The 23,618-nt window shown below is 34.0% G+C and overlaps 1 protein-coding gene across 5 annotated transcripts in view; it reads left to right on the forward strand.

The window, feature by feature from the left end:
• Nucleotides 1–5,164: 5,164 nt before the first annotated feature.
• The window catches only part of LOC128236012 (uncharacterized), a 28,504-nt gene continuing 10,050 nt past the window's right edge, over nucleotides 5,165–23,618 (forward strand). For 2 of the 5 annotated variants that reach the window (XM_052950798.1, XM_052950800.1), the window contains exons 1-7: nucleotides 5,165–5,303; nucleotides 10,094–10,561; nucleotides 11,127–11,540; nucleotides 12,175–12,219; nucleotides 13,731–13,847; nucleotides 18,660–18,681; nucleotides 20,711–20,765. In XM_052950798.1, the coding sequence (XP_052806758.1) occupies nucleotides 5,240–5,303; nucleotides 10,094–10,561; nucleotides 11,127–11,540; nucleotides 12,175–12,219; nucleotides 13,731–13,847; nucleotides 18,660–18,681; nucleotides 20,711–20,765 (1,185 nt within the window). In that variant the 5' untranslated portion in view covers nucleotides 5,165–5,239. Of the gene's footprint in view, nucleotides 5,304–10,093; nucleotides 10,562–11,126; nucleotides 11,541–12,174; nucleotides 12,220–13,730; nucleotides 13,848–14,193; nucleotides 14,326–18,659; nucleotides 18,682–20,710; nucleotides 20,766–23,618 lie in introns of all 5 variants that reach the window. The other 3 variants (XM_052950797.1, XM_052950799.1, XM_052950801.1) reach the window with 2 other exon arrangements.

Here is a 23,618-nt window from a genome sequence, read left to right on the forward strand (position 1 = left end):
TAAGATACATATGTATACGTAAATAAAACACCAAAAATCTGTTTGATTTCTTTACATGTGTACTTTTAACCATAAAAAGTCTGAATCCCCAACTACCAACTTGTTGGTAGTTGAATATTCGCGAATAATCGACTGGAAATGGTCGAATATCAGTTTGGTGAATGTAGGAATACAGGTGAATTAAACCAGTGTTTTTTGTCAAGAAGAAACATATGTGTAGATGTATGAACATACTTGTTTGTATTGTACATGTGTACCTTTTAACCATGAAATAAGGATACAACAATCTGAATCCCCAACTAACAAGGATATTCGCGAATAACCGACTGGAAATAGTCGAGTAGCTATTATCAACATCAACATCTTGAGAATTTCTGTCATTTTTTTAAACTTTAAGATATGTTTGAACACTGTATCAAACATGTTCCTGACATTTCATATCTATGTCGGACGCTGTAAAATGTGAACGCTTCTCTCTTAGGTACATCGTACGTAGCAACATTTCAAGATTTGCACGTATGACCATCCTTGGCACCCGAGTATGATATAGGTTATGATACGCTGGGGTGCCGAGGATGACTAATTCATGACCCGCTTTTTTCGAAGAATATGGTAACCTTTTTATTGCATACTTTATGAAGTGCCATCGCAATTTATTGACTATTATTCGATTTAAATTACATCGTTCTAAATGAGTTTACTCATTTTTACCGAACATTTATGCACAAACATAACTAAGTTTTGATTATTTTCTACAAAAGGAATGAATGAGAAATTCACGTTGTAACCATAAAACAATTTCGATTATTGGCAACGAACAGTATCAAATACCCGATAATAATTATTTATACGATGAAAATGGAAAATTGTGGTCGTTTTGCGGTCCAAAAAAATTAGTGGTCAACATGATATTTTGTCCAGTGAGAAGGCAGTATTTACAAAATTTAATCAGGTGAAGCGGTAGATATAAACAATGACAGGCCCAGTAAGGGGAAAGTTTACAAAAAAACAACTTAAAAGCGTATTTAATCATTACTAAGTATCTCTTATAAAACCAGTTTCTGTCAGCAATAACAACCAGTGTATATATACATTGTAAAAGACAGTTTCCATGATAATAATAGATAAAAAGAAAAGTGTAAATAGACTTTAGTTATAGACCACAAAAATTCATCTCAGTACATGTGGCGTTCAACATCATACTCGAAAGTACCAGATTGCATATAAATCAGTCTGTGCAACAAACCTGGAATACCTGGAATACTGTTTATTTACAAAATAAGTTCATGTAGGAGTATGTAAAATTTTGAGTATATTAGCAGTAAAACACACGTATAAAACACGGATATGAAAGGGAAAACTCCTATAAACTGGAAAACTTCTTGCAGTTCTGTGTTTGACCTCATTGGAACTATATATTGCATAATAATTATATAAATATATACTTCAGGGGAGGGGATTTAGATATTCTATACATAAGTATATCAATGCAGTGTTCTCCCATCTGCCTACACAATTCTAGCAGTGAAATTAGTTGAATGGTCATAATATACCCAGTAACTATGTATGTTAGTTGGAAGAACATAATATCATATATCCTTTACCATAATCAATTAAATCTGCACTCTCACAAATTGAATGTTTTGACAACTATTTTTATTTTTTTTGTTTTGGAACGAGCAGTTTTTTGCGTACATATCTGAAAACCAGTGACTGATGACAAAAGATCTAATCGCAGATTGTCATATTTCCGCTCCAAAATTGATGTTTTATGCATTTTTTCCATAAAACATTAAATTTGGAATGGAAACATGAAAATTGGCGATCTGACCTTTTTTCAACAGTCTTTCATCACTGGTTGGCAGATATTTACGCAAACATTTGCTAATTCCAAGACAAAAAATAAAAATGTTGGAAAAACGGTAAATCTGAGAGAGTGCAGTTTTAATATATACCTCAGATATTGCAAACATGTATTGGCGTCCATACTCCAACGTCTTAGTAAGCTGGGTTATTTTCTCTGTATTGCTGTGTAATTGTGTGCATATTCAAAATATCCACCCCTGCGTATGTAAGTCATATGTTTGTGAACATTGTAATGATTCTTATTTCCATATAGTACTGTTACGGATAATTGGTCTAAGTATGTACATGTGTAAACAATTTGGTATACTCTCGTTGTTTAAGCAATCGTCGGAAGTACGTTTTAATGCTACAACTATGCTCACATTCACTTAAAATTGAAGTTGATAGGCATAATAGAGTAACACACTAGTATGCAAGTTTAGTTGAATCTGAATACCATCTTTTGCTATGATATACTCTGCTGCTGGATTATACCGAATCAATATGGTGGGTGGGTAGTTTTGTGAGTGGGTTTTGAGTAGTAAGTGAGTGAGTGGCGAGCAGGTGTGTCGGCAGGTTTGGTGTGTGGACAGGCAAGCGTGAGAGCGAGTGAGCGAGTACCATGAAGTTGATAGGCATAATAGAGTAACACACTAGTATGCAAGTTTAGTTGAATCTGAATACCATCTTTTGCTATGATATACTCTGCTGCTGGATTATACCGAATCAATATGGTGGGTGGGTAGTTTTGTGAGTGGGTTTTGAGTAGTAAGTGAGTGAGTGGCGAGCAGGTGTGTCGGCAGGTTTGGTGTGTGGACAGGCAAGCGTGAGAGCGAGTGAGCGAGTACCATGCTATCATTTATATGATCTCTTTTCTTAATATCACAAATGGCGAAAATCAAAATTTGCAAAATTTGTGTATATACTAAGCATATTATTATTTTCGACGAAAATAGTATAGTTAATTAAATAAATTTCGAGGCATGCCACAAATGCTACGGGCATTTAACGGTGCTTTGCTTTTACAAAGTCATACAGCTCCAATAAACTCTATTTTAACAAAATATAAGTGTTAAAATCATTATGTTAGCGACACCACTATAGCAACAGCGTCACCACTTTTATTATTATGTGCATATTTCCTTTAAAAAGTGCTTATTAGTGGTGTTGTGTTCCGGTGTAAGAACTAAACATAACAGATATATTTGCATGCGCCATAATTTTCTCACGGTGTGTGTAAGCAACAAACTACATAGTTGAAATGCTAGCTGATCTCAAAATATGCACAAGTCCAATTCGGGAGAAAAGCTCCTGGCACCACAGCTCGCACAATATTCGAACGAAACCGTAGCCAACCTGCAGTAAAAGTCTTCTTACACGGTACCACATTCGTTGATTTTCAAAATATGTCCGTTTAATAAAATTATCAAATGAAATATAATTCATACTCACGCGTGTAGACGTAAACATAGGGCACAGCTGCACCACGGAAGTGTCGACAGCACATTTTCTTTGTACCACCGTTAAGTGTTGTATGGAGCTGGCGTTTAGTGGCCATTTATCCCGAATGGTACCTTGTAATTGTTGGAAACAAATCTTAGGGCTACTTTCTGAAGGTGTTTTTTCTCCATTTTTGTTACATAGGCTTCAGATCAAAATTGCCACGTTAAATGTGCAGAAAATTGACAGATCGAATTCACATATATATGTATATTTACGAATTTAGTCAAGTGAGTTACATTTTCAGAACGTTTATTTCCGTAAAGCTTCTTTTAAATCACAGCGGTTTCTCACGATTTTTTTTTTTTTTTTTTTTTTTTTTTTTTAAATCGTGGGAAACGTCTGTGTTTTGTATCGGTTCTGTATTATGGTGGTCAAAATTAAATAGTTTCACATTTTCATCACGTGATATTGCTGTTTCTAATGTGGATTGTTGGGTTTCTAGTGAAAGTATAATTACCTACTGCAATAGTTTGGAATTTATCGCGGTTTGTTTGCATCCTATTGCAATGGAATCCATGATCCAATAAAATACTGCCTTCTGGGCGGATACAGGAATTGACGTTAGATGGAGCGTTAATTAGGGGCACCTTGCCTTTTTGATATTCGCCTATCCGTTAGAACCCAAATTACCAAAATGTTGGCAGGAGGGGTGGGGGGGGGGGGGGTGATACTTCCCCACGAAAATTTGGGGTTGCGCCCACAGGATCCGCTAATGGTCTTTATATGGCAAGCATGTAATAAATTCTTCAAAGTAATGTGTTTCGAAGGACAATTAATGTAATAATGTAATACCATCTCAATGATGAAATGCATTTATTATGTCATCTCAGGGGCGTAGCCAGGCTTTACTGAATGTTACGCACGAAAGGGGGTGGGTGTGGGAGGGAGAATATCCCTGTAGACCGGTTGGGGGTTCGGGGGGGCCTCCCCAGCGAAACAATGGAAAATGGAACTATCATGTTGAGCTCTGAAGTGTATTTGGAGGGATATATAGGTTAGAGGCCGCCGCATTTTATAGTTATCAAGTGATTGATTTAGGTTCATTATAAGCTATCTAGCACAGAGAAGCAATTTTACTTTAGCTCGGATCTTCCTTCTATTCTGATATCATATTTTAGCTTAGCCCTCGACTTTGATGCCATTTTTCGCCATATTTTTTTTTTCGTTTTTCAAATTGATGTTTCGCACATGCGTAAATGCGTAACGCTGGCTACGCCCCTGCATCCATAAAATAATTGAACAGTAAGTGTCCTAGGATGGAAACTAGTTGCAGTATACCTTTACTAATTTCATTTGCGGGTGTATTGTTTATTAATTCAGTTTGCATGAACGATTTCATTATGTGTCTGATAATTCAGAAAAATGTATTTAAATAATATAATACTCGGGCAGGAATAAGTTGTACATTTATATTAAACTATTTGTTGCAATTTAATATTTGACATGGAAATATCAACCAGTCAAATGCTATAATTATTCACCAAATAAATGTTAAGTAAATTATTTTCGAATCGACTATCCCCCTGAGTCACGTAAACAAAATATAACCGTCATGATTTCATACCTGAGCGATTGTCTCATGCGGTGAGTCGCTTGAGCTATTTTAGGAATGTGTATTGATAACATAAAGTAGTCCTACTATAATTTATCATTTTAAATGAGTAAAAACATTACTTTTGTATTGAATTTCACTGATGACAAACTAATTGCATGTTTTTAAGTAAATCGAGGAGAAAGAGCATTTTAATTGATCCCAAACGAGTGGTTTTGTAATGCACTATTTCTTGTCTACCTGGCGGACGGATACAATGTAAGGTCAAGGTTGTTGTCCCATATAGCTGACCGCCATACTTGTTTTCAAATGTGACAAAATTACAGGAAGAGACTAAAAATGGAGAGAACTTTATTATTTTCGTGCATACTGTGGATTGCAATCTCTTATGCGAATAGTCAAGGTATGTTTTTACAGTTTATAATGTTTAAAAAGTTATAATTTATACTGAAACGAGGCGTTTATATTTCAATGTTTGGCGACAGGTAAACGAATTCAAATTTGTTAAGTACCTGGGGGCCGTTTCAATAAAGGATTTTAGTCGTAACTCCAATTCTCTTAAACCTGTATAAAGATTAACAATACATGCACATCAATTATTTTTATTTACTCAATTTGGCGTTCATTTTCAATGCTGACTCGAGTTCAGTTCACTCAAATATGTATTAAAATAATGAAACTATGACACTAAGATAATTTCAACTTACGATAAAAATCTTTATTGAAACGCACCCCAGAAGTAGGCCAAAGACAGCAGGTGGAGTCAACAATCCAATAATAAACAAAAATATTCTCATAACAATTTTGACATTAATATCTTTAGAATTTCACTTTTGGGGTTGTGAAACTGAAAATGAATTTCTTCAAACACTGATATTGTTAAACGTCTGTTGTTTATAGATCTACGTTGTTCATATTTTATTACATTTTAAATTTCTTATAAGTCCATATATATATAATTTACGTCTTCTTTTGAGTCTTTGACGATATTTGTTTTGACGGTGGGGCAGTAGCACTAATGAGAAATAGTCTAAAATAATAGAAGTGCTATACGGGATTCTTCCAATCCCTAGTCCACCTAAATGGCCGTCAACGAGTCTTTTGACGATTTTTTTAATATGGCAGACTCGTGACGTCCACCATCCCAGCAAAAAGTAGCAAGTGGTCCTTGCGCAGAGAATCGTTGTGGCCACAATTTTGAAATTATCTCCGTTATAAATGCAAATTTCTACGAAAATATTATTGCCTACTATTAAACACGTATTAAGTTATGTCAGTATGCCCAAAAAACATGTTAAGTTATCATAAAACACTTACAAGTGTCGATTGTTTATCGAGTATCCCGATATCAGTAAATCTGGGACAAATCTGACTGGTTGTGTACATGTATAACGGTATTCGTGACCCATAATATATTAATGTGAAAATAACAACTCTAATGACAAATTAAATCCAGTTCAGATCACTGTCGGATAAAAATTGAACAACTTTGTCATTATTATTTAACATCAATGCATATTATTACAGTATATCATTTCGCCCGTTGTTAAATGGTAGAGAGTTGTAGCGTTACAGGGATACATAAGAAATGTCAAAATAATAAAAAAAAGTATCCCTGATCGCTCATTATTGTAGCTATTCCAATCCCTAACGTCTAAACGGGTTTGTGCAAAAACTTGGTGGGTTTGAAAAATATTGAAATTGTGTTTTATGTTTGAAATGGATAATAAAGGTTTATATTCATATTTTACCATGTAAGTACAAAGCTATTTTGCACAAAACAAGCATTAAACACATGATCTACCTTTCCAATATAACGAAACTTGACTGACACAGACAACAATTGTGAAGAGCGGAACAATTCCACCCAATCGTTAACAACTTGGCCACCTCCGACAAGCTTTGTGATAGACCTCGTAAATACAATTGTAACAACTCGGCCATGACCGAAATGCTCCGATTGTTGTAAAACTGTAAACTGCAGCCTTGCGTTATGTTTTGACAGAATGAAATGAAGAAAACCCCATCAAACTCATAATAATTCGTTGGATATTTATTTTTTGTGTACGGAACTAATATAAAATAACATTATCTAGTAAAATTACTTGTTTTTATGATGTTTTTTGGACGCAATATGCTTTAACCCTGAATCCCGATCGGAAAAAACTACCCACTTTTGGTACAAAAAAATTTGTACGTGAAGGATTTGCCATATCAAAAATCGTAAAAAAAATCCGTCACAAAAATACAGTTACTTGGACTATCATGAGAACATAATGAATATCCAAATAAAAAAGGTTCTCTTAAAACACGTTATTGATGTTAATTTTATCATGTACAGTACAGTATGTGGAATTCCAAACTGATTTTCACGAGCTTTTGGGCTTTCTAATCTTAATTTAAACCATTTTCACAAAGACATGTTCTAATTATTATTTAAAATTTATCAAGGATGTGTTCATTGGCACGCTTACTAGCTTAGTAGCTCCACTACTTATCAGTGGTGCATAGAAAATGTGCTGTCGAAACTTCTGTGGTGTATGAAAGAAGCAGTTTTATGGTGTATTAAAAAATTATACCAGCACACACCCTATTGTTTTCGGAATTGGTTTCACTTTTTTGCAAGACCTATTGTTTTAGCAACAGAAAGTCAAAACAAGCATTATAAAAATTCATGGTGAAAGTTGCACCTTATTGTATTTTCTTACAAAGGCTTTAAAAAAAACTTACAACGCATATCACTGAACAGCACCACCACTACCCGGTAACTCCAAAGGGCCATCAGTAGAATAACAGGGCTACCTATTTTATAAATATATGTATTTTTCCTTTATAAAAAGAGTTTGTAAGTTTTGTTGTGTACCAGCTTAAGAACTATTGTAACATAACAGTTATATTTGCTTGCGCTAAAATGTTCTTATGGGGTGTCGTATAAATTAAATGCACCAACATGTAATTGAAATGCTGGCAAGTCTCAAAATATGTTCAAGTCTAAATCAGGAGAAAATCTCCTGGCACCACATTTCCCACAATAATAAAACAAATCTTAAGCAAACCTGTAGTAAAAGTTTCTTACATGGTACCACATTCTTGAATTTTCGAAATATGTCCATTTAATACAAATATAAGATGAAATATAAGTCATACTCACATGTGAACCAAAAAACACCAAGGGCAAAGCTGCACCACAGATTTTTTTTGAGCTTTCAGGGATACTCTTTATTATTTCAACATTCCTTATGTATTTCCCTGTCTTGAGTCTGCCATTATATAATTATATAAGTTATAAAATTGTCATTATAAGACTGTTGTTGACGGCCATTTAGGTAGACTAGGGTTTGGGTGCGGGTTTTAAAACGGACAGGGTGCTGCCAAAAGAGGGACTGAGTTCTTTAAGGGAGAAAAAGGGCATGACTGCAGTCAGTATTGTACTGTAGATTTTCAACATCATGAACATGACAGAAAATGGTTGGAATTGTGTTTAATTGAAGTAGGTTTCAACTGCCAAATATGTAAAGTTTGTTTATATTTATATATTTTTGGTACACAGGTGTAACATCAGAAGATACAGGTCAAGTTCGATATTGGGGCTGGTGGGGCCAAGGTCAAGGTCACTGTTACTAAAAATAGAAAAACGGTTTCCGGACGATAACTCATGAAAGGCTTGACAGATTTGAAAAAAATTTGGTACACAGGTGTAACATCAGAAGATACAGGTCAAGTTCGATATTGGGGCTGGTGGGGCCAAGGTCAAGGTCACTGTTACTAAAAATAGAAAACGGTTTCTGGACAATAACTCATGAAAGGCTTAACGGATTTGAATAATTTTTGGTACACATGTGTAACATCAGAAGATACAGACCAAGTATGATATTGGGGCTGGTGGGGTCAAGGTCACTGTTACTAAAAATAGAAAAATGGTTTCCGGACGATAACTCATGAAAGGCTTGACAGATTTGAAAATTTTTGGGTACACAGGTGTAACATCAGAAGATACAGGTCAAGTACGATATTGGGGCTGGTGGGGCCAAGGTCAAGGTCACTGTTACTAAAAATAGAAAAACGGTTTCTGGACGATAACTCATGAAAGGCTTAACGGATTTGAACAATTTTTGGTACACATGTGTAACATCAGAAGATACAGATCAAGTACGATATTGGGGCTGGTGGGGTCAAGGTCACTGTTACTAAAAATAGAAAAATGGTTTCCGGACGATAACTCATGAAAGGCTTGACAGATTTGAACATTTTTTGGTACACAGGTGTACATTTCAGAAGATACAGGTCAAGTTCGATATTGGGGCTGGTGGTGCCAAGGTCAAGGTCACTGTTACTAAAAATAAAAAAATGGTTTCTGCTTCATAACTTTAATTGGGCATGAGATATTGTGATGAAACTTGCTGTATAGGCAGCCTCTGTGAAGACAATGCTTGTGATTGAAAATGGGGCCAGTGGAGTAAAGGTTGACAAACAATACATGCATGATCAAAGAAGATGCAGTGTGCAGTAACCTTGGAGTTATGGCCTCTTTTCAAAGGAATGGTTTGCCATTCCTGTGTCCAGGCGGCATTTGGGGGTATTCGTCACTCCTGTGACAGCTCTAGTTAGTTTTAATAAAAAATAGAAATATTTGACAGTCGTAAAGCATTTAATTTTATTAGAGTAAAAGCTAGGTGTGCATTCTGGTCTTTTTGAGGGCTGAAGGGTGCTTCTAAAAAGGACAGGGTGTGTAAATCCTTTGCTAAAACCCTGCTGAACTCATATGACTGAGGTGATTTAATTTACAATATGACATGTTGTCGGGGCACTTGAATGCCCTTGTCCCATTCACTTTAAGGCTTAAATCCACACTTTCCTGATGCAAGTTTAGTAAATGTAAACCTTGGTGGAATAGTGGGCCCTGAGTGAATGTCAGTTAAGGTTTCAAACCTATGATAATCCAGGGGCCTTAACAATACAAGTACCACTGATTTTCACTGACTTTGAAGCTTGGCAGTTTTTCTATGATCAATCATTGTATTGAAAAACATTTTTTTTAATGGGAACATATCTCCTGATTGGGAAAAATATTATATATTTTGCTAGGGGAATGGGTTTGATAGTCAACTATAAAGCTGGAAACTTTATAGAGAAAGGCCTGATCATAATCATATTATTGAACATACTAAAGCATTTTCTTCATCTAAATTTCAGACAATGGCCCGCAGATTGACTTCCAGAGGATATTGGAGGCTGGCGGAAGTCAAGCAATTGATAAAATTCAGGTTGACAGTTCAAGTACTGATACATTCCAGGTTATGTGTAGGGTGAACAATGTGAACCAGTTGTTTAAAATCACTACATTGAAGGTTCAATATAAGACAAGTGCAAATGCCCAAGACTTTACGGACCTAGCCTTACTGCAGAATGTTGATGGCATTAATGTAGACACATACAGAACACCTGTGTTAGCATCTGGTGCAGGTTCAGGCTGGACTGTAGAGGGAAGTTTTGATACAACAAGCAGTAACGGAAGGGATAGTACATTAGGCGTGTCTCGTCCTGTGTCTTCTATAACCTGTAGTAATGCTGTGGAGTACAGATGCAATTTGTCCTACACAATGCCTGGGCCTGATTATAATTCAGCCACTGGCATGAAATCAAAAGAGCTTGATGTCCAAGGTAAGTTCATTTTAATTGTATCAACAATTTCTCATTAGTATGATACTTTATGGCCTCACTCAGCTTTGGACTGACAATATTCACATTTTGGGAAGCAGAAAGAAAAAAAGCCTCTTAAAAAAACACATTTAGATTATAAGTTTTGCAAATATTGAGGCCTGGTAGTATTAGACATAAATACCAACATTTATAACCTGAAGAGCATTCATGTATAGAATCTATAGTAAATGATAGTTACCACTTTAAGCATTTAAATTATTCAGTCTTGCCTGACAAAATCTCAAGTCTACTTTCAAAGGGACTAAAAATACTTAATAAGTGCTTTGCTGTTTATTCTAAGGTTCACCCATAGGAGATCATGTTCTGGAATGCTTTCTGTCAGCTGATCAGCCTCAAGGCCTTCTTACAACAGCACTAATGTCAGATTGTGCTTGAGTATAAACGATGCTTGAAAGTCTGAAGCATTTCATTTCAGAACTTGGCATGAACAATACTCCTTCTTTCTTTTCAATGCCATAACTTTCCTTTTACACTGTTTTATAATCACAGCATCCTTGTCCTTCAGTTTTACCTACTACCATCACAAGGAATGTCTACAACATGAGTAGCTTGAGTGGCTCGCTCCAAGTTTCTCTGTTTGACACCATTGAACCCTTTTACGTTGGTCAAACTGTCAAGATGGAGTGCTTGGCAAACATTGGCTCCTACAACGGTACCGCCCAGATCCGCTGGTTAAAGAGCAACATTGTTCCTGGCAGCCCCCTGGCTCCTTACTTTAGTCCTGATGCTGTCCTTGGTGATCCCCAGTCAACGGTCAACTGTGTGTATCAACAGATGGACTCTGTGACTTACAATATGACGGCACAGGATGCTGGAAGAACAGCCGAGAACAGACTTCATTTTCAGTGCTACGTGTACATTCCTAGCATGAACTGGGAATCACCTGAAGACGATCGAGGGAATTTCAAATTCATTGTCTGTAAGTGTAATTGACTTAATTTGACTACTTTTTTAGTATGCAGTGATTTTTTAAGTTACAATTTACCGAATTTTTAACCCAATGTACGTGAAAGTTGTTTATGTGAAGAAATATAAGAATAAAGTTATTCCTAAAAAACAAGCAAAGTCTTCACATGACCAGCTTTTATACATTATATTGTACATACATCATAAGAGTTTCCAGAACATGTATGTATTAAAGTTTGCCTTATATCATTTCTCTGAGGGCATTATTTTGTATTTTTCCCTGACTGAGTATGACTGTTTTTAACAAAGTTTGAAGGCGCAGGCAATGGTTAATATCGAAGAAAATCACTTGATAATTATTTTACTAAAATATCTTTGAAAATCGCATGACATAATACAACCTATCTTGCATGTATTCTGAATCACTTGCTTTTTGATACATGTAACATCTTCTTTCTGAAAACAAACCTGGCAAAAGTCGAAGTTTTGTCTGGAATTTGTCTTGCATGAAGCCTGATAAATGATCATCTTTGCTTTGATGTGTCATCCCATATGGACATATATATGTCGATAATCAAAGCTCCTTATTTAACTTCTAAATCTTTGACATAATAAATTCATTTATTGAATGTCTTGGGTATTTGCAGATTCAGATGCTGATAGTCAACCTAATACAGGGCCAGCAACTGCAGGTAGGTCAGGTGTAAACCTTAGTAGTAAACCATGATTTAATGGGCAAATTAATGTTTTTTGCTTTGGCTTGGATGAAGACATCACCCGAGGTCTAAAAGGGTCTCAAATTAAACACACTTTTAGATGCAGCTTAGTTTAAAACTTTTGGTCAAGGCTGTGTTGTTGCATAATGACTACCAGAGATCTTACAACTTGGTCAGTTATTATTTAGCGTTATAGTTTATGACTGCTTTACAAAGAAACAATCATTTGATGTTGTAATAGGTGTCATAAGTGAAGAAATTGTGAAAAAAGCTTTGAATTTCCTTTCAAACATTACTTACAGTTTATAACATAATTTTGTTATCTGAAATACCAATATGGCTGAATCTATTAGGGGCCACAACTCCGGCGGAATTAATATTCAAGTAATTCCTTTTCAACATTCTGGTGTAAAGGAGTTGAGCTAATGTGGAACTCTTGCTGAAATAATTAATACTGTGAAATCATTAATGTTCGTGGGGTATTAATGTTCGTGATTTTCGTGGATTGGGTGATCCACGAATTCAAGATCCCACGAAATATTGACCCTTGATTCGCTTTTTCAAATCCCATTTTATGTACATACTCTAGTTTATTCGTTTATACATTGTAAATATCCGCCTAACTGTATATCTTACTATCATTGTTTTGTTAATATATTATATCTGCCTTTAACAATTACTAGTAATAAACCAAATCATTTTAATGTGTTTTAATGACAAATGACAGAAGCACGTGCCTAAACATTTGCTGTTCATGAAAATCTCTATGTTTACAAGATGTGAGTGATGAGTGTCGGTTCTCGATTTTTTTTCTTTAATAAAATCATGGACCTATAAACCACATAGGTCAATGATAAAATAATTAATTGATTACATTGGAGGTTACTGAGCACCGAATGTGACAATGTACAAAACAACGCGTTCAATATACTAATATTAAACAAAAACGTGTTAACAAATATTGAAAAGAGATGATATTCAAAAGTAATTGAATTTGAAAACATCAGCTATCTTTAGGGATTGTTTACTCAAATATACGGACCTTCTCGGTGTTTTCACAGTTTGCATAATTCTTAATTGGCTTTCAATGGCTTCACCTATCTGTATTTAGGATCAGGGTACATCTTTTATGACCTTAATTTCCAATTAAATCTATAATTGACATGGATATATGCTCTAATTGGCATGTCGTACCACTTAAGCGAGTGTCATAAACCGAGTGACGTAGACGACGGAAATCACGGGGCCAGCGCGTGGAAATAATGCAGTCGATTTAGAACAATCGCATTTTTTATAAAAAAAATTCAAAAATGAAAAACCACGAATTCAAGTACCCACAAAAATATAATATTTTGGCAAACCACGAAATTTCATGCCAACGAATATAAACGATTTCACAGTATAAATATATATAATATATGTAGATTCCATAGTATGAACATCGGTTATACATGTTGTGACATGTGTTGAGACTTGTTGTATTATAGGCTCAGGTTCAGCCGGCGTGATAGCAGGTGCTGTTATCGGGGCACTTGTTGCCATAGTGATCATAGTTCTGCTCGTCTACTTCCTGTGGTATAGGCGCCGATCAGCGGGTGACGATTGTAAGTGATGGACAGGGGTTGCCGCAAAACGGTTGAACTCACATATATATATAACACTTAAAGGTCTGGTGTGAAAATAAGAGAAATTTATACAAGGGTTTCATAGTTTGGTATTTTTTTTTATTCAAAAAGATCATCCACAACGTTTTACAGAACATTTTGTGTAACGCCATTAAATAATCAATTATTGCAATTGTTTAAAAGAAGCCTCATCCTTTACAATTATGTATGAAATATGATATAGATTTCTTGGATGTTTTCTCACCAGACCTAAAGATCTTTAATACCCAAGGTTAAGGATTTTTTTTTACATCTTTTGCACGTTTGTATACTTGCATGTTTTCAGGAACGTCAAACATTGGAGCTATAATTGGGGGTGTCATAGGTGGTCTGGTGGCCATCATTATTATATGTGCCTTAATCTGGATCCTGTTGTATGGACGAGACAGGCTCAACATGTGTTCAGGAGGGGATGAGTGTAAGTCTGATATCGGCAAGGTTGGCTAGGCAAATGTGAGAGGTCAAGGTCATGTTCGTGTGTTTTAGTCTCGCTGTTTGATGATTATGACAACAAATACCCTTATTCCAAATTCAATAACCTGTTTTACTGGCTACAATTGATCTGCTCTTTCCTCCAATTATAGGATAAATTCTTTTCTTGGAAATCTCAAGAAGAGGAGTGTTTACATGTTTTACCTAAAATAAGTATGTGTTTCTTGGCGTGTTGATTTCATGACCTTCTACTTCTGCAAACATGCATAAGCATGAAAATAAACTGTCCATTAAATGATTTATTAGTTTTAGATTAGTTTCTATAACAGGGGCCCATAGCTATGGACAAAATCAGATGTGCAAGCCAGCCTGGAGGCAAGCCCTTGGAATCTTTTGCATTTTTTAACTCATCTGTTTTGGAAGAAAAAAGTTCTGGTATTGTTATAGCCTTAGGGTCTTTGTTAGTCCAAATAATTGTATGTTGACAGATTTTTTATTTGGCAAATCTTTCAGTTATAGCGATAAGAAGAATCCCATATAACACATTTATTATAATTCTTTGATAATTGTTGACTTCTACCCCTGTTTTGTCAAAGAAATAACAGATGAGTATTTGGCATACACTAAATGGCACTCTTGTTTAAATCCTTAAAATGACCTTGACCTAATAAATGTAGTTTAACCTTGCTGGTATTTGGTAGTGTGTCTCTGTGGTGTGAATGGTTGCACTGGTTTTCTTGTGTCATTTCATTCCCTTGTCTGTTTTAACTAATTTGAGATTTTTCTTATTTGTAACCAAGGAATGTCTCTTTTACAATATATGACTTCTTATTTCATTTTTTTTTTTTACTTAATTAACTGTTTTAAGTGTGTTGTTTTTTCAACCGAACAGTCTTTAAAGTATTCTTTTTTTCTCCAAAATTGGAGCCTCAGAATTTTAATTCTTAAAGATCATTTTCTCCTCTCTAAACAAGTCAAGTAGTATAGATACATTTAAATGCAGTCTTATTCTCTCTCTTATAGTCTTAAAACCCAGGTTCTGAAAGGGCGGCATGCTTTGTTTGAAATATTTTTGCTATTTATGCTGCTTATTTTAATTTTTACAATTCTTTTAAGTGCGCTGGCTTCATTCACATTAAAGAGGTGAATAAAAATGCTGAATCTTCTTGCTATCTGCAATTACATTTAAATTATTTGCCTTTATTCGGCTTTTAAAATCAGGAAATTTGGTGATTTTTTGTTTTGGTCAGTGATTTGCAGTGAAACTTGGTCAGTAATAATGAAATTTCAGAAAAGTAAGGGGATAAAAATTCCATATCCCGAGCTATGGAAGTCTTTGAGCTGTATTAATAAGTCTTTTCTAAATGTTGTTTTGTAGTAATAGTAACAGTAGCTAATGGTTGCAGATGTTTAAATCAAATGTAAACTTCTGTATGATAAAAAAATAATGTTATATTATAATGTATGTATACTTTGAGGTGTTAAAATTTGAGACTGATAAAAAAAAGGTGTGGTATTTGTCAATAAAATCATGATTTGGTCAGGAGAAAAGTCAGGAAAATGTCTGTTATTCCATTTTGGTGGCATTTATACCCTCATTGTGTGACTGTAACCAATAATGATTAAACAAATGTAGATAATATACATTGAATTTCAGAATAGAAATAGAAGTAAACTTTATTAATTATCTTTTTAATATAAAACAAATCATTTTGGGCACTCTTTAATAGTATGAACATTACTTTAAAGCAGGAAATTACTACTTTCCCTATTTGATAAAATTATCTTAAAGGTCACATGATAACATAATGGTTAAGTTTCATGATTATGTGAAAAATAAGCAAAGGTCTTCGCACTTTTGACCTCAGTGATATTTTCGTAAGCACATAATTGCCGTTGTTAGCTTTTCTATTTTATGGAGAAGAAAAGGCAAGGCATTGTGATTCTAAGCCGTTATGTTTTTCCTGTCCCGTCCTGTTTTACCATTCATGGTAATCTGATCAAATTGAACTAAATGGTACACATGTTGCCAAAAACAATCATAAGGCATGTTTACAGGAAAACCTTTTCTTTAACAATTATTTAGTTGTGTCACTAATATTTGAATGAAAACAACAGACCAATGTTTGGGCTCACTCCGTGATAGTCACACTCATGTTGATGTTTTATGTCACAAAGTCTTTGGGGGTCATCGAAACAGTGTCTATGCATTCATCTCGAACAATTTTGTCTGTTTATAAAATGTGTGGTGTTGCAGCCAACATTTTGACATAAGATACAAGTCTAAAACTATTTGTGTTCAAACTGTATCTGACATTATTGAATACCAAGTAAAAGTCAAAATAATATATATACAAAATCAAAGACTATTTGCAAAAAAATTTAATCTTAACTTTACATGCATGCATGTCCTTGGTCATATGCAGAAGTAAACAGACACAATGCAGGAATTGATTACCTGTGACTTTCAAACAAAGGAGTACTATTTGTTAACTATTTGTTGACTCAGGGTTTTAACCCTTCTAATTAACCATTGTACAGTTCTACACTTAAAATCTGTCCTGACTGTTTAGAGTGTCATAGAAAGAATGTTAGCCTCCACTAGAAGACAAAGCCATCATGATCCATGTTTGCCATTGTTTATCAAGTGAATTATTCACACAATGCATTATTGATGGAGAGGATGGTTTATGTTTACTGATGAAATGTCAGGAATGTGGATCTGTGCAGTCTTCATATCCAGTCTGTAATACCATATATGTCCTTATCCTGGTTTCTGTTTTTATTGCCCAAATGTTCATTCATACAATCATAAATAACATACATATATATATGTATAACATTTAATACAAACCGTTATTGTAACCAAATAATATCAATGTGAACATTGATGCACATGCTCTTTGATATAAACAAGGGCAAAGGTTTTTTCTCATGTGTATATTATAACCTGTGCCGTTTCCTTGACAACTAATACAAATAAAACCAGTTGGTAGGCTCTAAAAAGGGCTGTCTTTCTTGTTCACAAAATGTTGGCACTGTAGAACTATCATTATTTCAAAAATCTTGGTTTCAGCAGCATATCATAGCGCTATTCTAATATCTTAAACAAAAGCTTTTTGGTTCATATTTAATGTGCATGGGTTTATTAGAACATATATGCTACATTCTGTGCTAAGTTTCATAGTATAGTTTGGAGTAGATGTAATTGTAAGTAGTTCATGCACTGCAGTATGAGCATGTAATCCATTATCATTTACTCAGATGATGCTATTATATTTATACATGCTAATTTATGTTTTAAACAATGTTATCTAAGCAATATCTTGGGTTGACTTTCTTATTATCTTAGAGGACAATATTGTTAAATGATATAAAGCAATAATATAAAGCTTGTGTATGTTAGCATATAATTGCTTGATATTTAATCAAGTACTATTTGATCAGAGTTACAGATAACCTTTTTACTTAGTGTTAAAATAATAAAGTAATCGTGGGATGAATGCGAAAAGGTTCTAAGTGACATTAAATAGAGAAGAAGATAGAACCTGGCTTTCACCTCTCAAATTGTAATCCTTAAAATGCAGAACTCAGTTAAAAACACCAGACAGCAGTTAATATCTTCTGCATTAAAGCACATGATCGTCAGGAAATCTCATCCTAAAAGTGATGTCACACCAGTAAATCTTTGATTTGGTCGAAAAATGGTCATGTTTATGAAGCAGTCTTAATTAAATGTCATAATCTGAAACGCTGTTAAACAATTTGTATTCATACTGATGTGAACAGGCATGTTTGGTTTTATATTGTAATAAGACACATTGTAAAGCGTATTCAAGCCATTATTACGACCCTCCCCAATATTATCTGTAGCTCTGAAATGCTTTTATCATAAATATTATATTAAATTGCAAATATGTTACTTTCTATGAGCTTATAAAAGTTTGAATTTTATAATAGCCACTTATATTGACATGATGTGTTTGTGTTTACTAATAGTATAATTATATATATGTGTACACGTGTGTTCATCATTGATGATATTATAATGAGATGCTTTATACTTTAAATACCTGATTTATGGTTAAACATCAAACATGTATTATAATGTAGACACACATATATAAGAGTAAAAAATAACTGCTAATGACTTTAAATAGCAATATTATGAATCATGATCATGATAACATTATACAAGTCCCTTTTCATGCTGTTTTGTAGATTATCTTAATTCTATATATAGATATGAAATAATCAGGTTTAAAATCATGTGGTTGCGTTTAAAGACATGTTTTTCAATAAGTTTCTTTACTTTTTCAGATACAACCAAAGAAGAGCAAGGGTAAGCCATTCAATGTCCTTTGTCCTTGAAGCAATTCAATAAGCCTTATACTCTGTCCATAGTATAGAGTTTGCATTATAGTGCAGTCATTGTGTATCTCTCTATTGACATAATGATAACAGTTTGTTTACAGTCAAATCTCATTTGGTTTACAATGTTATTTATAAACTGCTAAATTGTTTAATGGCAAAGAATTTGAAACCTAGCTATGATGATGATGTAATTGGAGAAATAACGGACTGATCAGTAATAATTTTATATCCGCAATACTTGTAACAGTCATTTACTACAATCATACACTTGATATGAACCAGGATATTTTATAATTCATCCATAACAATACACTCCTCAGCTTCAATTTACTGGATATAAACTAGGAAGTTTTATGGGTTTTAAGATAAAATGCACTCCCAACTCCAACTGTTATGAGGACTTTTGCTGAATCAATCAGCAACAGAATCACCTTTTGAGTATAAGTCTCCATTTCAATTTAAGCCTAGTATAATTGACAGCACAGTACAAGATAGGACATTACAACGTGTATATTTTGAAGAGGTCAATTTTGGTGATCTATAACCATATGTATATGAATATATCTATAGAAAGTAGAGCAGGCGTACCAGTAGTCAGCAGGCAAAATTGGACGCTTACTTATTTAGTGTTTGTTTGTGCATTGGTCAGATTGATCTACTTAAAATTAATGAACAGTGAGAACATTAGATAAATCCTTGTTTGTCATTGAGTCACACACAAAAAAGCAAACACCAAACAAAATTAGAAAGAATAATGTCAGTCTTGCTCTTCAAAGCCTAAGTGTTTCAAGTGGCAGGCTTTATCTGAGGCGGCTGCATCAAAAAATTATGATTCATATCGGGATTTTTAACAAAATGTCCTTATAAATGGGAAATGACATTGATAATAATAATGTATAAGGACTTATTAGTTATTGACTTTCTTCCGTGTTGGAAGAAAATCAAATTCCGTTATTTTGTAATTGGTCAATTTTGCCGTGACCATCTCACAAGCATCATCACGGATGTAATTGCAAGGATTTCAAAAAAATCACATTACATATATGATTTGGTCGCCTCGTTTATAAAACAGCACATATAAGGCATCTTTAAAGCTGCACTCTCATTGATTGAACGTTTTGACAATTATTTTTTGTCTTGGAACGAGGAAGTTTTTGTGTGAATATCTGCAAACCAGTGATAAAAGACTGATGACAAAAGATCAGATCACAGTTTTTTATATTTCCACTCCAAAATTGATGTTTTATGCATTTTCTTAAACCGTCTGAGTAACAGTCTAAGCCATAAAACATGTGTTGCGAAATGTTGACCTGATTGTTCAGAACTTTGTTAAAGTTTACAACGTTCTTGCATGATGACATGGGTGTTGAATTTTAAACGTGAAATATAGGATGATGACTGCTCATACATTTAAATATAAACAAAAACAGCTTAAATACTGGGCCGTTATTCATAAAACAAATCAAGCCATTTATTAATTAGATTAAGGAATGATGTGAGATGTTTTTTTGAATACCGGCCCAGATCATTAAGTTTATCCTAAATGTCCAGAGGCTCTGGACTAGAGCCTTGCTGATTTGAAAGTTAACAAGGATGATTTTATCAATGTTAATGCACCAGTCAATTGTAACCACGGCCGAACCAGGTCCGGGGAAAAGGGCTGTGTTTTCACTTTCCAGATGGCCCCGCAGGGCCGGGTGACCGATGTGGTTTTGTCATCATAAGCGCCAAATTAAGCTGAGATTGGGCCTTATATAGAGTCCCTGGGGTGCGGGGGCATTTCGCCGGGGTTTACCATCTGTTTGTCCCCGCAGGGCGGGGATTTTACCCGGGGTTGGCTGGACCGAAAGTCAAAGTCCCGGCTATACCCCGGACCTGGGTGGGCCGTGGTTACAATTGACTGGTGCATAACAATGTTGTTATTGTTAACAAAGTTCTGAACGACTGGCCCTTGGTTTGCTTATTTATCTAAAATTAAACTTTTCTATGTTTTTCAGGGCAAGCAACCCTAACCTAGCACCAAATGCTTTATATTCTGTTCCAGATAAGAAGGTTAGTACAAGTACAATGTATATAATCTTACCTATTGATTGTCACAATTTGTTGCTGCTGTGGTGTTGGTGTTTTTTTATTGATCATACTTTTCTCAGCACCCAACAAAAGCAATATTATAATTATGAGCACTAATTTGATTAAACATATCGGCTTGTTTAGGGTTTTAGCCAGGATTTAAAAAGGACCGGCTTCTGCAGAAAAAGGAAAGGGTGCTAAGTGGGAAATGGGCACATTGAATCGGGCAATGAAGAACTTTAACATTATGCATTTGGCAGGATATGAAAAAAATACTGTAGTGTTTATTGTTCAAGTAATATTAGATTTCAACAGCCAGATATGTAAAGTATGTATGTATTTATAATATAATTATAAGTTTTTGACAATACAAAAATATTTAAGAGTCTTGAGCATATAATTCTTTGAAGGCAGAAGGTTGCCAATATTCTACGTCTGAGGGCAAAAGGGTGCTACTGAAAAATGACAGGGTTCAGTTTATAATCCTTCCATAGCCTGTCAGCTAAAACATGCAATACCTTTTCAATAAGAATTAGTACAAAAATACATGTGTCAGCAGGCTTTCAATTATAGAGAATTATTACCATTGGCTGGATGAAAAGACAAGCTAAGTCTTTGTGCACGTAACCATATCTTATTCTTCTACATTCCTATTTTTTGTGTTTAATAGTCAAATATAGGCTTTCATTATTGAAAGAAACTTTGTACCCATAACTCTGACTTTAAAGGGATATTGAATAATGTGTTTTTTACTTAAACAAAAATGAAAAGAAAAGTGTTGATGTTTGCTCTGGGCACCTCTTGTTGTCACAATATACTTTGCTGTTAAGTGTTTCATATTTAATTTACAGTAAACTTACCTTTTGTTGTCAATGTTGTACATTAGTTATAATTATGTATTGTTATTTCAAAGCCTTTCCCTAATGCATGTTCCCTTTATGTATTCTAGAGATGTCCTGCTACACTGCTATGTCAAGCAATATCTCTCCTAAACATATCCTGAAGTCATAGACCATAGAGATATTCTGGCCTCAATTTTCAAACTTTATAAGTCCTTTATAAAAGGATAAAGCTAAGCTTACTATTTTTTGTTTCAATAATTTACATAATTATTTCTTCTTTAAAGGGACTAGACACCAGATAATCCAAAAATTGGCAAATATAATTTACATGATTTAAAGAATATTTTGCTGATGTGAGTTTACCCGTTTTAAATAGCGCATATTATTGTTTTCCCGTTTATATGTGTGTACATGAATCTAGCATGTAAAATTTATGTGATAAGTAAAGATATATATATATATATATATATATATATATATATATATATATATATATATATATATATATATATATATATACCAAATCTATTTTTAAATTTACTTGTATTTACGTGGTAGACATTAACACTGTAAATTTCAAGCAAAAGCTGCGAAAGACACGTGTCGTTAGTGATGTGATACATAAGAAAGTAAGATTCAATGTATTGTACACATCAATATCAATTTTATGCAAGTTTATGACAATTTTCTTTTTTTCTTTGCAATTGTTTCATCTGGTGTCTAGTCCCTTTAAGATATTTTAGACTTTAAATGGCAATACTCTGTATGATAATCACAATACACCAATTTTTTTTGATCAAAATCAAATTGAAGTATGTATAAAGGCTACTTGAAAATAGCTACTTTAAATAAAGGCCTGTTAAGCTAAAAGAAGTTTCGAGAAATAAGGGCCAGGGTTTTCCCTAGAGACTATGCCCTCTATTCATATCAACCACAGTTAACACCTTGTTTATACTTCTTCATTTAGTATTCAAGGACTGAAAATTTTGAATATATTTACAACAAGTTCAATCTTCATCTTAATCGTAATATAAATCATATTTACGTGATAGCTCAATTTCAAATGAAGACGAGACCATCTTAATGTTTATCTTTATTAAAGACGAGCATTTCACAAATAACAAGATAAAATGTGACATTTGCCTGATAGCTAGGTTAAGTCTTCCATCTAGGTCATGGGTAGCTACAAAATAGCGTTCATGTAATCTTTAACTTCCATAACTTGTAGTTTGTAGCCAGCTGACAAAGCCTGTGATAAATTATCACATTCAGTGTCGCATCACTGGTTTCCTTTCTGTTTACTGTACAAAATCCCATAGTGGCTAATTATTCGGTTTAAGACTAATTCTATACCCTTTTAAAAAATGAATTGAAATATGATTATGGTGAGATGTTACTTGACTTCCTTCTTTAAAATTGAGTTTGTTTATTTACATTTTTCTTTCATTACATGTATTAATATTTTAATGTTCTCATAAAAAGTTTTTAAAAAATGCAATTTATTTATAAGAAGGCAGTAGTTAAAAGCAGTTATTTATCGACTTTTCAATGAATAAGCCTGCATTCTTATACTATGCTTGGTATCATGTTTTTTTAACAAGCCCTGCTATATAAAGTTCAGAATTTAAGCAAGCCCATATCACATTTCAATAGTGCAGGGCTTGCGGGCTTGTGTTAATTTCAACCACTGGTTAAAAAGCACATTGCACAAACACATTTTATATATAGAAGGGACAGGAATCTTGGTTTTTTGGTAATTTGATGTTTTTGTATCTCCTAATATTGCAAATAACCATCTTATAGTAAAAACTATGGTTATGTTGAGAAAGGAAAATGAAATTTGAAGCAGCAGTTGCAGACAGATCTAGAATATAGGATCTCCTTGCTTAACAATCGCTAACAAAAGTCTATATTGAAACTTGTTATTGTGCAAGATATAAAAAAAATAATGAACATTACTTAAAAGGCTTAAACTTTATGAAAGGAATCTTGC

Source organism: Mya arenaria, chromosome 5 (genome assembly GCF_026914265.1).
Source record: "Mya arenaria isolate MELC-2E11 chromosome 5, ASM2691426v1".
Classification (NCBI taxonomy): domain Eukaryota; kingdom Metazoa; phylum Mollusca; class Bivalvia; order Myida; family Myidae; genus Mya; species Mya arenaria.